Source organism: Nycticebus coucang, chromosome 8, assembly GCF_027406575.1.
Source record: "Nycticebus coucang isolate mNycCou1 chromosome 8, mNycCou1.pri, whole genome shotgun sequence".
Taxonomy (NCBI): domain Eukaryota; kingdom Metazoa; phylum Chordata; class Mammalia; order Primates; family Lorisidae; genus Nycticebus; species Nycticebus coucang.
The window spans coordinates 35,176,606-35,192,553 of record NC_069787.1 but is presented as its reverse complement, the minus strand read 5'-3'; the positions used below and the strand labels follow the sequence as shown (position 1 = coordinate 35,192,553).

At 42.6% G+C, this 15,948-nt stretch overlaps 1 protein-coding gene across 8 annotated transcripts in view; it reads left to right on the top strand.

The window, feature by feature from the left end:
• Positions 1-15,050, top strand: part of ATXN7 (ataxin 7) — a 160,118-nt gene extending 145,068 nt beyond the window's left edge. For 5 of the 8 annotated variants that reach the window (XM_053600827.1, XM_053600830.1, XM_053600829.1 and 2 more), the window contains 5 exons: positions 363-561; positions 916-1,037; positions 7,129-8,104; positions 8,940-9,006; positions 11,118-15,050. In XM_053600827.1, the coding sequence (XP_053456802.1) occupies positions 363-561; positions 916-1,037; positions 7,129-8,104; positions 8,940-9,006; positions 11,118-11,227 (1,474 nt within the window). In that variant the 3' untranslated portion in view covers positions 11,228-15,050. The remainder of the gene's footprint in view (positions 1-362; positions 562-915; positions 1,038-7,128; positions 8,105-8,939; positions 9,007-11,117) is intronic. The other 3 variants (XM_053600831.1, XM_053600832.1, XM_053600834.1) reach the window with 1 other exon arrangement.
• The last annotated feature ends 898 nt before the right edge of the window (positions 15,051-15,948 follow it).

The window sequence follows — 15,948 nt, the reverse complement described above, 5'->3', positions numbered from 1 at the left end:
TAAATCCAGTTGAAATCTGAAGAGGAATGAAAGAAAAAAATCTGTTAAATTTCACATATATTTCCCCTTCTTCAGGGAGAATAGAAGGAGGACCTGAGCCACCCAATTGGCTATAGAAAGGAAGACTAGTTATACCTATGGTAATATTTGCCAAACAGCTTAATGTCACATCATGCAGTTCAGGAGAGAACTTCCTTTATTCCCAAGCCACCTGGATCGTCATCTGTTTTCCTCTCTAGTGCTAGTGGTGGAGCCCAGGCCTCCCGTAGGTGGTTCTGGATACTTTGTTGTATCTGACTGAGTTAAGGTGGCTGATTCCCAGGCGTGTGATCTGATCCGTGCTGCACTTTCTACTCACTAAGGCCTCCAGGCTGCCCTGCCCAGCAAGGTGGGAGTGCCCCCATTGACCCTCCTCCAATCCATGAATCTCCACACCCTCCCTTGCCTGCCACTGAGCCAGCTTCTCGGTTATCCAGTGAGGAGGGCGAAGGCGATGACAAAGAAGAGTCTGTTGAAAAACTGGACTGTCATTATTCAGGTCATCATCCTCAGCCAGCATCTGTAAGTTCCACCCCGTTTGATCTTCCCCATGCAGCATGGACAGGGAATTGCAGGGGCACGCCAGGAACCTAGGTATGGCCGTGTGTGTGGGGATGCGGTCCAGGTGTGAGAGCAGCTCAGAACAGGGTGCCCGGAGGCAGCAGGTGCTCTGTCTGGGGGGCATCTCATTGCTTTCCCTTCCTCTCCCATGAAACTCAGGGGTAGGCATAGGCATTGCCACTCTCACGCTTCACAGCCCCTGCTGTCAATCAGGTCTGTCTGTCCCAATGAGCTCCTTTCCTGAAGGAGAGAGAATCCTCATGGCGTGCTGGCATAGCAGTTAGCAAGCACGCACGGCTGTGTTCTCTCTTTCAGTTTTGCACATTTGGGAGCCGGCAGATTGGAAGAGGCTATTACGTGTTTGACTCCAGGTGGAACCGGCTTCGCTGCGCCCTCAACCTCATGGTGGAGAAGCATCTGAACGCGCAGCTGTGGAAGTGAGTGCCTGTTTGGGGGTGGGGACGGCGGCTGACTGTGCTCGCTGCTGCATTGTCTGTTTCCAGTGGGACTGATTGTATGAAGATAGCTTATCTAAGTGAAGGCATGGCCTTCAACTAGCCTTGAGAAGAAGGCATCTTGGTGTTGATTATTTCATCATTCAGCAGTGATGTATACTGGGTGCTGGGGTTAGGCAGAACTCCTACTTATCTGAAGCTTATAGTCTAGTTGGGAACAAGGGGGAGACAAAACCATCTACAGAAAATAAAGAGATTACAGCTTATCATAAGGGAGATGATGGCAGCAAAGAATGATAGTCACTAAGACTTACTCAAAGCTTACTACATGCCAGGCAACTTATTAAATGTATTTAGTTTCCAAAAGTCTGTCAGGTGGCCATGATCCCTCCACAGATAACAAAATTGAGATACAAGGCCATGTAACAGGTTAGTACCGTGGTTCTCAACCTGTGGGTCGCGACCCCTTTGTAACAGTGAAAATAACATCCTGCACATCAGATATTTACATTATGATTCATAACAGTAGCAGAATTACAGTTATGAAGTAGCAACAAAAATAATTTTATGGTTGGGGATCACCACAACATGAGGAACTGTATTAAAGGGTCGTGGCCTTGGGAGGCATTGGGAGGTTGAGAACCACTGGGTTAGTAGTAGGGCCAAGATTTGATCTACAGGTAGTTTGTTCCCAAGTAAAGAGCCAAGATGGGAAAACAACAGGCCAGAGGAATTCAGGGAAAGCTTCTCTGCATAGGCAGCCCTGGAACTGAGTTAAGTGGATGGGAAAGAGCAGCTATTGGAGTGGTATGGGGGGTGGGCTTTAGGCAGAGGGAACCAGGTACATAAAGGTCTGGAGTCAAAAAGAAGTCAGCTTGTTTGAGAAAACAGCAAGACAGTGAACATGATACAAGATAGGATCTGAGAGACTAGCAGGGCCAGGTGACATTGAAATTAATTCTGAGTGCAGTTATAAGCTGTGGAAGGTTTTAGGTAGAAGAGCCATGTGCTCTGATTTGCAATTTAAGATATCTTGCAGGGCATAATGTATGCTAGTCTTTCCCAGACAGGATTATCAGTGAAGGTTGTTTCCATAGCCCAAATTGTTTTTATTACTATAAAATGTCAGAGCCTTTAATGGGCACTGTGCTTTGCAGTTCTTAAAGCAAGGGATGTCTTGTATAATGTGGAATATCTCCCAAGCTCTTTTGACCTGTGAACCATTTTTAGGGAAGCATCTTGGAGAACTAGTGGAGGCACCTACTTTAATGAACCTTGAGGCTTGCTAAAGGGACTATCCAGTAATTTTCAATTTGGCCATCCCAGATCCTCTATTTGGGCATCATTTACTAGTGCCTCCTTGAATGGACTTTGTTAGTCCATTCATTTGCCTCCCTGCCTTGAATTCCTAATAAAGTCAGAAGAAGCTGGTCAGAGGTCATGGATAGTCTGCAGTCCAAAGAACCATCTCTTTGATCATTATTAGGCCTTACATTTATTTGGAAAATCAGACCCAGAGCAGAGTTACTCTGCTTTTTTGTTTTACCTTTCTTCCTAGTTGTACTGAATAAAAGGTAGTCTTTCTTTATGAAGGAGCATTGTCTCTGCCAAGAGACAGAAACAGGGGAGTGGCTTATTGGGATTTGGGGGGTCTCTCCCTTAGGGTGTCAGAACTCCCTAAGGTACATGAAATCTCAGCTTCTTATTTCTTCAGACTAAGTGGGACTTGGAGAGCTCATTGATCTCACTAAACTATGGGGATGGTATACTCCCAAGAGTTTAGAAGGGTCCTCCCGAGTGTTTTGTTGTTACTATATTGATAAGTGGCTCATGGCCAGCAGTTTGAGTGAAAATGAGTTTAGGTTCTTTGTGTCTTCCTTGCACAGATTTCTTTCTTTGTGCTGTGAAAAGTAGGATCATGAGGTTGACTCTGCTGTCAACCCTCTCTCTGTGTTGTCACAAAGGTGACTGCCCTTATCACTTGCTTCAGGGAGGAGGAAACATCTTTTTTCATTAAAGTGACCTTCGTTTTTAAAAAAATCAATATTGCAGCAACAGACATATTGGCTTGATGATGAGCTGGCATATAGGCTTCGGGCGGATGGGAACTTGGAGCATGGTGCCAGGCCCAGGTGCTTGGGGAAAAGCTCCCCAACACAGGAATGCTGTTGGCTCATTTGGGCAGCTTTTTCAGGCAGTCCCTGAAATTTGCTGGGAGGAGATCAGTGCTTCTTAGAGAATTGTTCTCAGGTGTCATCTTTGAGAGACTCAAGGAGACTTTCTTTTTCTTTCCTTTTTTTTTTTTTTTATCATGGCTAGATTTTATTTCAGAAATGTTATTGTTTTTTGAGGGTAGAGAGTAGATTAGATGGCTAGGGCCACAATTTTCAGAGAGAAATTAGAAAGAATACACTTGGGATCATACTATCAACTGAATAGTCTAAATAGTCACTCTGTGCTTACTGATGTACTGTTTGCTTTTCGAATTCACAATTTGTATTTACTCCTTGATTATCGTTAATTATTGTTCTTTACTTCAAGGAGACTTTCAAGGGTGATCCAGGCCCCTTCTTGCTGGCTTAGCCAAAAATCTTCTCTTCCTATTTGAGTAACACTCTTACTGGCTCCATACCTTTTGGTTGCTTATCGTGGTACATTTAAGAGTAATGGAAAGGGAATTTGAATATGAAACATGTCATCTTCAGTTTGTGGAGTCTCTGGACAGTGGTGAAATTAGAATTAGCACTTCCTCTAGAGCATGTTCATGACCTAAAGGGCCCTTTCCAGGCTCCTATGATTTCCGTGAATTACTTGCCCTCTGTTGATTTAGGATCACTATTTTACCTCCCCTAAGAAGTGCCTGGGATGGTTTTCAAAAGATTTTTGTTTGTTTTTTAACTTTTTGAATTGTTAATACATTCTCTTGGCATAAAAAAAGAAAAATGAGTATAAAGAGGCACACAGCAAAGTCTTGGTTGCCCTGTCCCCTACACTATTTGTTATGCCCACCTCCACAGACAGAATCACTTTTATTAGTTTCTCACATATCTTTACAGAGCAGAATTTATTTGTGCAGACACATGTTGATATGACTACATATTCTTACTTTGCCTCTTCTTTATACAAAATGAATTACTAGGTTGGGCACGGTGACTCACACCTATAATCCTAGCACTCTGGGAGGCCAAGGCAGGTGGATTGCTTGAGCTCACGAGTTTAAGACCAGCTTGAGCAAAAGCAAGACCTTGTCTCTACTAAAAATAGAAAAACTGAGGCAAGAGGATGGCTTCAGCCCAAGAGTTGGAGGTTGCTGTGAGCTATAATGCCACTGCACTCTACCCAGGGTGACAGCTTGAAGCTCTGTCTTAAAAAGAAAAAAAAAAAAAACTAAAATGAATTACTTAAAAGAGTTTCTTTTTTCTTTCTTCTTTTTTTTTTTGTGTGTATGACAGAGCCTCAAGCTGTCACCCTGGGTAGAGTGCTGTGGCATCACAGCTCACAAGCAACCTCCAACTCCTGGGCTCAAGCAAGTCTCCTGCCTCCGCTTCCCAAGTAGCTGGGACTATAGGCGCCAGGCTATTATTTGGTTGTAGCCATCATTATTGTTTGGCAGGCCTGGGCTAGATTCGAACCCGCCGGCTCAGGTGTATGTGGCTGGCGCCTTAGCCACTTGAGCCACAGGCGCTGATCCTTAAAAAAGTTTTTTTTGTTTTTTTTTAAAGGAACTAGTAATGGTCACCGAGAGAGATCCACATCCTTTCTTCTTTTCCTTTCCCCAGGAGTTGGTTCCAGGCGCCTGGTCCTTAGGCCTGATGTCAGCAGTACCTGGATTCACTTTAGAGCAGGGCTTCTCACCAGCGCCCTGGCTAACGCCCCTGATCATAACATTCTGGGAGGTCAAGTCCAGTGGATTGCTTGAGCTCAAGCATTCAAGCAAGAGCAAGACCCTATCCCTACTAAAAATATTGCCGGGTGTTGTGGTGGGTGCCTGTAGTCCCAACTATTCGGGAGGCTGAAACAAGAAGATTTCATGAGCCCAAGAGTTTTAGGTTGCTGTGAGCTCTGATGCCATAGGACTCTACCCAGGGCAACTATTGCAAAAAAAAAAAAATTGAGCCAGGCTTCTCTAGTGTGCCTGGGCCCAGGAATCACCAGGGAGCCTGGTTGCCCTACAGATTCTGATGAAATTGGCCCAGGAACTCAAGCACCTCTAACAAACCTCTCCGGTAATGACAGTGTTTGCTCTGCTCTTGAGGTGGGGGTGGGGGAGCAAATAGAGCCCATCTTCCCAATCTGGGCCCCATACTAGAATCTCCTGGAGAAGTGTAGAAATTACTAGTATTTGCTCCCACTTCCCCCAGAGACTATAGAGCAGGGGTTCTCAAACTGCATCCCGCAGGCCACATGAGGCAGTGTGATAATATTTGTTCCCATTTTGTTTTTTTACTTCAAAATAAGATATGTTCAGTGTGCATAGGAATTTGTTCATAAACTATAGTCTGGCCCTCCACTGGTCTGAGGGACAGTGAATTGGCCCCCCGTTTAAACAGTTTGAGGACACCTGCTCTAGAGCAATGGTTCTCAACCTTCTTAATGCTGCAGTGTATTTTCATTGTTAAAAAGGGGTCTCGACCCACAGGTTGAGAACCACTGCTCTAGAGTAATTGGTGTGAGTGTAGATGCGGCTCTAGCTGCGCAGGCGACTCTGAGGTGTGGCCACTGGAGCTGAGAAGCACCAGCTGCAGGCCAAGGCTGCACTCCTGAAGGGGGTTTGGAACGCAGGTGCAAATGCTCACAGTCGTTAATTCCTTTTATTAGAAACTTCTTTATTGTTTTTTTTTTTTTTTTTTTTTTTGTAGAGACAGAGTCTCACTGTATCGCCCTCAGGTAGAGTGCCATGGCGTCAAAGCAACCTCCAACTCTTGGGCTTACGCGATTCTCTTGCCTCAGCCTCCCGAGCAGCTGGGACTACAGGCGCCCGCCACAACGCCTGGCTATTTTTTTGTTGCAGTTCGGCCAGGGCTGGGTTTGAACCCGCCACCCTCAGCATATGGGGCCGGCTCCCTACTCACTGAGCCACAGGTGCCGCCCAGAAACTATGGTTCTTTAAAAGCGTCTGGAAAGCAGTCTAGGCCACCTCTCTCTTGAAAGATGAGGAAATAGAGCCCCGGCTAGGATAGGGACTGGGTCAGCTAGGGCTATTCCATTAAGTCAAAATCAAGGCAGGCTTAGCATTGGCCTTCTAGTCAGGCCATTTTCTATTTTGCCACCTCGGTTTTAGTTCTGTCATTGGAGTTTTTGAAGTTTTGGTACTGTCACATTTCAAAATGAGAGCTAAAATAAAAGGAGGGCCTCCCTGGTCTGACTATTTAAGCAGCTCCCTCAGCCCTCAACAAATACCTTGCCCCCAGACATTATAGCACTGTGACTGAAAATCCCTGAGCTTTCTGAGGCTTTATTCCCTTGTGCAGTCTTTTAGGCCAATAGTTAGGACCTAGCAGTTGCTGTTAGTTAGCTGTGCCCGCCCTTTTCTCCATTCCTTCCTAAATTCCCTCATGTTTATTGAGTGTCTTCTATATTTCTCACATTGTGCTGGGCACTAGGGCTGTAGTGGTAAAATAAAGATGTGGACAGTTCTGGCTGCAAAGGAGTTTGTGATTACCCATCACACATTGAAACCACTTGAAGTCTTACAAAGTCTAAAAACAGTGTGAATCCTTGGGGAAATAAGCAAGTTGGGATGTTCAGGGCAGATTTCCTAAGGAAGTAACAATTAAAAGAAACTTAATGGATGAGCAGAAATTGAGGTCTTAAGTCATGGCATTTTCCTGGAATATATGGAAGATCAGTGACTGGAAGCAGGGAGCTGGAGTAGAAGGTGGAGCGAGAAGGCCCACACCTCATCCCCTCCTGTCCCGGTAGGCATTAAAGAATTTAAAGGAGGGAAGAGAGAATGGGCCTTGATTTTCAGAGCAATCATTCTGATGCAGAGTCAGAGGCAAAGGGGTGCCCATTTGAAAGTCTTCATGAATGGTTATGGTGAATATCACTAACTGTCTTCTCCCATTTCCAGGAAAATCCCACCAGTGTCCAGTACCACAACACCCGTCTCCACACGTGTTCCTCACCGGACAAACTCTGTGCCCACATCACAGTGCGGGGTCAGCTGTCTTGCGGCAGCCACTGCCTCTCCATCCCCAGCTCTGCTCTCATCCATCTGCATCTCCCCGCACAGCAAATCGGTACCAGCTCATGGAACCACACTGAACGCACAGCCTGCTGCTTCAGGGGCCACGGATCCTGTGTGCAGTATGCAGTCCAGACAAGTGTCCTCGTCATCCTCGTCCCCTTCCACACCCTCTGGCCTTTCCTCAGTCCCTTCCTCCCCTATGTCCAGGAAACTTCAGAAGTTGAAATCCAGCAAGTCTTTAAGGCCCAAGGAGTCTTCTGGTAATAGCACTAACTGTCACAATGCCAGTAGCAGTACCAGTGGCGGCTCAGGAAAGAAACGCAAAAATAGTTCCCCACTGTTAGTTCATTCTTCTTCCTCCTCCTCCTCCTGCTCTTCTTCTCATTCCATGGAGTCTTTTAGGAAAAACTGTGTGGCTCACTCTGGGCCTCCCTACCCCTCAACAGTAACATCTTCCCATGGCATTGGCCTCAACTGTGTGACAAACAAAGCTAACTCTGTGAGCATCCGGCACGACCAGTCAGGGAGGGGCCCCACCAGCGGGAACCCTGCCGAGTCCATCAAGAGGATGAGTGTGATGGTGAACAGCAGTGATTCCACTCTTTCTCTGGGCCCATTCATTCACCAGTCTAATGAACTGCCTGTCAACTCCCACAGCAGTTTTCCACACTCACACACTCCTCTAGACAAACTCATAGGAAAGAAAAGAAAGTGCTCACCCAGCTCAAGCAGCATCAACAACAGCAGCAGCAAACCCACAAAGGTTGCCAAAGTGCCAGCCATGAACAATGTCCACATGAAACACACAGGCACCATCCCAGGGGCACAAGGACTGACGAACAATTCCCTCCTTCATCAGGTAGGAAATGGACTGTGAGCCCCATGGGGATGCCCATTTCCTCTCCCTTGGGACCTTTTGCCAACTTGGAAATCTGTGTGGATGGGTTGGTTAGTTTGCCTGTAAACCGATATCCAGCTTCTTGGTGTCTTTTTTCAAAAGGAAGAGTTTGTGGCCATATGAAGGTAAAACATAAACTCTGCCAGAATTTCTGATGTCTGTGGAAGATGATCGTATGTAAGGAAACCATGGTAATGCAGTTAGCAAGTAGTGCCGCAGAGGGCATTGGGCATGACAGCAAAATCAGAACTGGAAGGGAATTCCTCTCCATAGCTAGCAAGGTCCTGTGCCAGTGTTGGCAATTGTGTCGTATAATATGATGTTGCTAAGGAAGGAGGCAGATACTGTTTCCTAGATATGGCTCTCAATTGAAAAAAGCTGAGCTAAAACCAAACTGATCTGGAAAGGAGTGATATAAGATTTAAAAAGAAAGTTTTAATATTTTCATCTCAAAGAATTTCAGATGTCCTGGTTAAATCTCAGCCGATATGTTCTCCCTGTTTTCAAGTGAAGGAGGGAAACAGGGTTCAGTATGGGTATAGCAGAAAACAAAAAAACCTCATCTAAGCTGATAGTTTAAAAAGGATTGTGAATGTCAGCCCATTGCTAGAGAAATGGCTATGACGGTGTTGGATTAATAATTAACTGTGACTTTCTCTCTTATGCTGTATCTTTGTCTTTTTTCAATGCTGTTCCACCTGTTTTCTGTTTCCTCCTGACCTCCCCTGTAGCTTTCTTCCAGCTTCCTTTGCTCTAACTTCCAGCTCATCTCTCATCTTGTTATTTTATTCATCAGGATATCTCTTCACCTTGCTTACGAACAGGAATTTCAACAGCATCACCCCAGAGCCCTGATTTAAAATGTGAGGCTCTTTTGTATTTTTTTTTCCCCTACCTTCCTCATCTGTAGAACTTAACTCAAATGCCAGGTTAGGACTTTTTCAGAAAATAGCAATGAGTTTCTTTGCTATTTGTCATATAATTTTCCTCCAAAATTTGTGTAAATTAACACCTAATGCCAAGGGTATATGGGGGAAATATCCCATGAATTTAAATTATGGGGTATTTACATGTCATTTGGCTTTTTGACCTGGGGTTCCCGGGACTAATACGAGTTGTGCTTTTCCTTCTTGGTTTGTAGTTCCTTGTTAATAGCTTAGGATGAGCATAACAGGGCAGTACAAACACAGCAAGAAGCAGGGTACACACTCTCAAAAATGCCCTCTGGGAGTAGCAGTGTCCTGCCCCTGCCCCTGATGAATCCTCCTCTGTCCTCTAACGTCCAACTCACATTTGTATTACTGAGCACTCTCTGTCTTCATTTAGACAGGGGTGTAGACCTTACTGTCCACAAGAAATAAGGGACAGAAGAAGGCTGAGTGGGGTTCCGTAGAGAGTGACAGTGCCTCATCTGTAGAAGAGTGCCCCATCTGCACAAAGCTTCTATACACTTGTTACCGGCTTTAAGAAGAAATGCAGGCTCGGCGCCCATAGCTCAGTGGTTAGGATGCTGGCCACATACACCAAGACAGGCGGGTTCAAACCCAGCCCGGGCCTGCTAAACAAAAATGACAACTGCAACAAAAAAATAGCTGGCATTGGGCGGCACCTGTGGCTCAAAGGAGTAGGGCGCTGGCTCCATATACCAGAGGTGGCGGGTTCAAACCCAGCCCCAGCCAAAAACTGCAAAAAAAAAAAAAAAAAGTAGCTGGGCATTGCGGTGGGCACCTGTAGTCCCAGCTACTTGGGAGGCTGAAGCAAGAGAATTGCTTAGGCCCAAGAGTTAGATGTTGCTATGAGGTGTCACACCACGGCACTGTACCGAGGGTGACATCGTGAGACTCTGTCCCAAAAAGAAAAAAAAAAAAGAAGAAATGCAGACAGGAACTTGCATGCGAAATTTGGCTATTTCTAAAAGCTATATATATAATTTTTTCCTTTCATTTTCCTTAAGTCTGGTCTAGCGCACATACCTGTTGATCAAATCAGGCTCATGATCTGTTGGTTTGCCACCTCTAGTTCTTACTGTCAGGACAGTGTCCCACTAGGAAGATCCAAACAGCCTAACTTCAGGGTTTTTGCCATAAAATTGGTTTTGACCTAAGTTTGTGTTTAAAAAATACTTTCTCCATACAGTGGAATACTTTTTATTTTGCTGCACACACCCTAAGGGGACCCCTGCTGAAGCTCAGAAGATCACTAAACCCTAAGGAGTATTACAGATTTTAATGTCTATGTTCATTTAGCTGCAGGAGGAATCATATAGCTTTCATCAGATTTGCAAAGGGACCCACAACCGCAAAATGCTTTTAAGAATGCTGCTTTTAGAAGAATAGGGACTTCAATTTGCTCTTCCTTGTAAAGCTGACTTTAAAACAGAGATAACTGAGCTGGTTGAATTCTTCTTAATAAGGAAATGAAGTGGACTGTGCTGGGAAGACTGGGTGATGGGGTTAAATAGGTACCTCCCCCCTGCCCCCCAAAAATCTATTTGTAGCTTCTACTACCAAATACTTAAAAATAGCCCACTGTGAAAAAAAAAAAAAAAAAAATAGCCCACTGTGAAGGCCAGAGTTCCCTCTCCCTCAACATGGGCCCTGCCTTGGGTGTGAACCGTCACACCTGTGTGTGCTGGCCCATTTGACCTTGTTCGTGTCTCAGTTAACAACCTGGAATACCTTCAAGGACACAAAATCAGTAAATAAAACCAAAGGTAAACAAACAAGAGAGCCTTTCCCTAAACTAGAAACCCAGGCCTTCATCTCTTCTAGTCAATTTTCTAAAAGTATATCTTTAAAATGATTGTGCCTAAAAGCTAAAGCCCAGTTCTGTAGCTCACTGCTCCTGGCATAGCCATCAATGGAGACTTAGTGGAATGTGTCCTTTGGAATACTCTTATATATAATTAGGGGAGTACAGTATACAACTGCTTACTTACCTTTTCATTGTTTCCCCACCCTGTCTTTTTTGAAAGCCAAAGGCACGTCCCTGACAGCTGAAAATAGCACGGGGAGGAATAATCCGGACACTTTTGAGGACAAGTTACACCTCCACTCAGCACTCTGGACTCCACGATGCCTTTGAGTCTGTTTTCCCAACCTCCTGTGGGCCTCAAGGGTAGAGACCTGCCGGGCTGTTATTTTAACAAGGATTTCCCTGAAGCTATGTCTGTAGCAGTGAGTACTCATAAAGGACACTGGATCAAGTTCAGCCACCGAATTGCTTTTATCAGTGTTAAAGTGGTCTGGACTGCTTGCTACCAATCTGTGAGAAGTTTTTGTTTTTGTTTTGTTTTTAAACTTGCAGTATATCATGGAGCCACTCTTCGAATAGATTGGCTGGGCAGAAAAATGTTTCGGCAAGAGAATTACTATAGAACCTTCTCCCTGCCTTTCTGTTTTTTAATGCTGTCTTCTGTAGGTCACTCTCCGGCAGTTAGGCACCATAACTGAGACGGGAGATCTTCCAGAGGGGAGAGAGCTGCACCCTGAGGAGCCCTCTAGAGAAGGGAATTTGGCTTTAGATTTTTATGGAAATGTTTCAGGAATGGGATATGGACACTAGTGCAAGGCACCAGGACAAAGTAACCCAGCCTTTTGCAAGTCATTTGGGATGAGAAGCTGTCAGAAGTTTCTAACTTATAGACTGGTTTGAAACTGTTAATGCCCAGAGAGCAACTATAAATCATTTTAGAGGCTTACTTTTCATGGTACAAAAGCAATTCTATGAGGTGATAAAACAAAGAAAACACCAAGCTAGTTTTGATAAAGGAAGCCAAATTGGGGGTGAGGAAGGATGGGGAAGTTGAAATCACTATAGGGAGAAAAAACTTTTTCTAAAATTTCCAATGAGATGGAATTTTCTTATCCTTAAATTTTCACAGTCAACAGTATGTCAGATTGGGTTGGTTGTCCTACTCAGTCTGCTTTTTAAATACTGCCTTTTTAAAGTGGTGTTCTTAGGATGTACTTAAATGTTCCCAAGGCCCTCTCTGCATTACCCACGTTTTCCTCTCTGGAGACTGTCCAGGGGCTAAGTCTAGCCTTCTGTTCCAGGTGCTCCCCGCATGGTGTGTGTCTGCATCTCCCTTCTTGACCCTCTGGATGTGGTTGGGACAGAGAGCGGACACCAGGGAGGGGAGTTAGAAAACATGTACATGTCCCCATACAGAGATTTTTGTATGATGCATGTATAAGATTTTCCTGACACAAACCCTCCTTTCTTGGGATTAGTGCCAGCCATTTTCCTGAGAGAGTTGTAGAGCCCTCCAGGATAAATTTTCTACTACCCATCCCACAAGAAAGAAATAATTAAAACAGCATTGCTAGAGAAAGCGTCATTGAATTTTGGGGGGCCTTTTAAGGGATGATCCTACCACCATAGCTCCTGACATGAGAACTAGGCACTTTTGCTTTGAAGAACACATAGAGTTGCCGAACACAGGGTAAAATTTCCAAGGCTTTGATTATTGCCCTGGCCAAGGTCTAAATAAAGCCAGTCAGTGCATCCTTTTTTTCCTGCAGTTCTTGGGTTTCAAACTTCAGTTTCAGGGAATTTTAAGTTAACAGCAGGTAGAATGAAAAAATAATTGGTTACCAGCCTAATCAATGTGAATTACTATAAAATTATTCTTATTAAGTAAGAAAACAAAAACTTTATGCAGATATTTTAACTATAAATTCATGTAAAATATTGATTTTTTTTTTTTTTGAAGGAGAAAACAGTATCCTGTTCACTTAATTATGCAATCAGTCAGTAAATGATACTATAGGAGAGCTTAGTAAGGAGATAATATGGATGGGCCCATTTGGTGTAGGTTAAGAGAAATAAGTCTGTTCCATCCCAGTAGGGAGAGAGAGAGGAGGTGGTGAGAAGGAATCAGAACGTATCTAGTTGATTCCTTGGTGACAAGTGCAATGGGGTATAGGTAGAATTTATTTTCAGAGCCAAGGGGACGTGATGGTTATAATAAAGTTACTTTTAACGATGGAATTCATAGACAGATCATGTTGTTCTGAAAGATGTGACTAGGATCCACATTAGCAAGTCGATTCAGAATAATGTAGATATTTAGATTAGTGAGTATATTTGATTTCTTAGACTGAAGTTTTAATTGAATTTCATTGTGTTTCCCGGTAATACACAGATCATCGGGATTAGGAAATTAGCCATTTTGGATTCTGCCTGCCACAAACAGACCTATTCTAAACAGTGCTATTAAATTTTAGACTGTTGTTCAAATATTTTATTTTCTCCTACAAGTACTTTTTATTACGATGAATAGTTAAGACCATTTAAAACACAGGAGTACAAGTATTTTTTTGAATTAAATTAACTTGCAAAAACCAAATTTGCAGTGGTTGGGTTGTTTCTAGACAGACTTTGGTATCAATTTAAAACCAAGATAATTTTTATATTCTTTCCAATAGAATTTCATGACAACTCCTGCAGTTTTCTTAACCTACAAAAAAAAAAAAAGTGCTGCAATGATGAACAAAGAATTATACAAAACCTACTTTTGTATCTTTATTTTGGAATTTCTTGTTCTATTATAAATATGGAAGTATCCCTATTTCAGAAGACATATTTTGTTAAAAATGAATTGTACATATTTAAATATGTATTTTTGCACAGGTCTTTTTTTCTGATATCCTGTTTTGGTACAATTGAGATCATCTAGTATTTATTTATTAATTAATAAAGTAAAATACCTTTTTATAATTTGAAGTGGTTCACTGCCAAGCCAATAGTTCTAGAACCTGCCTCCTTTACAGTTTAAGGGATGCCTCTGTTCTGTGAAAGTCTTTGTCCCTCTTAATGTCTCGGGAGTGGATTCATACAGATAAAGTGGGCATTGCTTCTCCCTAGTTGCCTGATTTCCCAATAGACTACATGTAATTAAGTGACACACTGCTTTTCTTTTGTTACTGTTTTATGTGTGTGTGTGGGTGTATGTGAACGCCGTGTGCGTGTGTGTATCCTCTGAGCACATGTGTTTTAGTATGTGATGTGGTTTAAAACTAATGGAAAAAAATGAAAGTGCCTGAACCTAGTTTTAAGCTTGGACAGAATCTCTTTAAAAAGACTTGAATGTTCAGTTGAAATTTTTGGAGTTTGCTTTTTTCCACCTAAATATTATTTCTAAAATTTTAGGGGAGGAGTTGAAAACCAATGCTGGTAATTTCATAAGGTATTTGAAAAATTCAGACCTTTTGGTTTACAGTAATTCAACTGGTAATGGATTGCCCAGTGGCACCAAGGGTTACAAATCTTTTTGTCAGCCAGCAACTTACATGATATGTGCATTTTGTTATTCACTCATGAAATACAGAGTTTAAAATAGAATAGCTAAAATATTTTGTATTCCAAAAATATAATACAAAGAAGTACCTCTGAGAACCTTGAAAAAAATGTATAATTTGAAAAATGTAACTTATAAAGGCAGCTGTCTTCCTGCAAGAGTTCTGTTGCCAAGGAGTTTCTTAATGTCTCTCATTCTGTCCGGGGTGGGGGGTAGATTGGGCTTTGAAAATTATTAAAACTTCCATTGTTTAGCAGAAAATAATCATTTTTACTGTTTGTGCAAAACATTTTACATTTTCAGATCATTTAAATGAGCACTACATACTGTTGGTGTGAATGTAGGGCCTTGAAAGCATTTTGCTGTTTTTTTGAGCTTGGTTCTATAAGCAATCTCCTGTGTTAAAAATGTGTGAATAGTTTGATAATCTGTACACATAATCAAGAGCATCTCAGCTGGACTTTGTGTTGGCTGCTGTATAGAACATGAACAAATGTCAAGGGATAGAAAATTACTTTGGATATTTAAAAGAGAAGAAATATATAGTCTATTTGTTTTGTAACAAGTTTCTGTAAATAAAATAATTTATACTATTTATAAGAAAAAGTTGTGCTTTGCTTTATGAGAAATTAGTTTGTGGAACAAACATGTTACTAAATGGGCAATAAAATTAGGACTTCTCAATAAATAAGGTTGGCTGCATGAAATATTTTACATGTTTCTGCCTCGTTGTGATACCAAACCCTGTCAGTCGAATCTGACTTTTTCATTGCTGGCATCAGACACCTTGTGAAGCATCTTCACTATAGTCTCCTTCCTGTACAAATACTTGGGCACAAAGTTTTGCCTCGGATAAATTAGTAACCGTATAAATAGTGAACACTACTGTATTCTGGCCCTGAAGGTACGTGAAAGACACCATGGGGAGCTGATGGATTGAGAAACATATTCTGTTTATACTTGATTATGTTTATATCCGATAACATGTTTTTTTTAGAGATAAGTTTTTTTATCCAGAACTGGTCTAATCTCTGCCTTGCTTTTTGCATTCCTCTCTTACTGGCAACACAAGTGCATTTTAGTATTATTCAGAGCACAACATAATCTTTTTATCTCTAGAAATCTGGCCACTTTTATCATTTGCAAATAAATCATTCTAATAAATTAAAAATAATTTTTGTTGCTTAAAAGAAGGGGAGCAACTGCTTTGTGTGTTGGAACAGTGTCCACACCTTACATGAAAGAGTCAGGCTGGCTTCAACCTCACTGCCCCATGGATTTCCCATGCCTGCCTTAGATCAACCAATTACTCTGCACTCTACTGAAATCCAGTCATAAGCTGTCTGTGGATACACCCTTTTACTGTGCCCTCCTCAAATCTCCCACAAAAAGGTTCAACCACTTGATCTCTTCTTTCTACTTACATTCCCTTTCAGGTAGCCTGGTACTGGATAGCAAGAGGATTGGCAGTTTTGGATCTTGGCCTATGGGATTTCACCTGGCA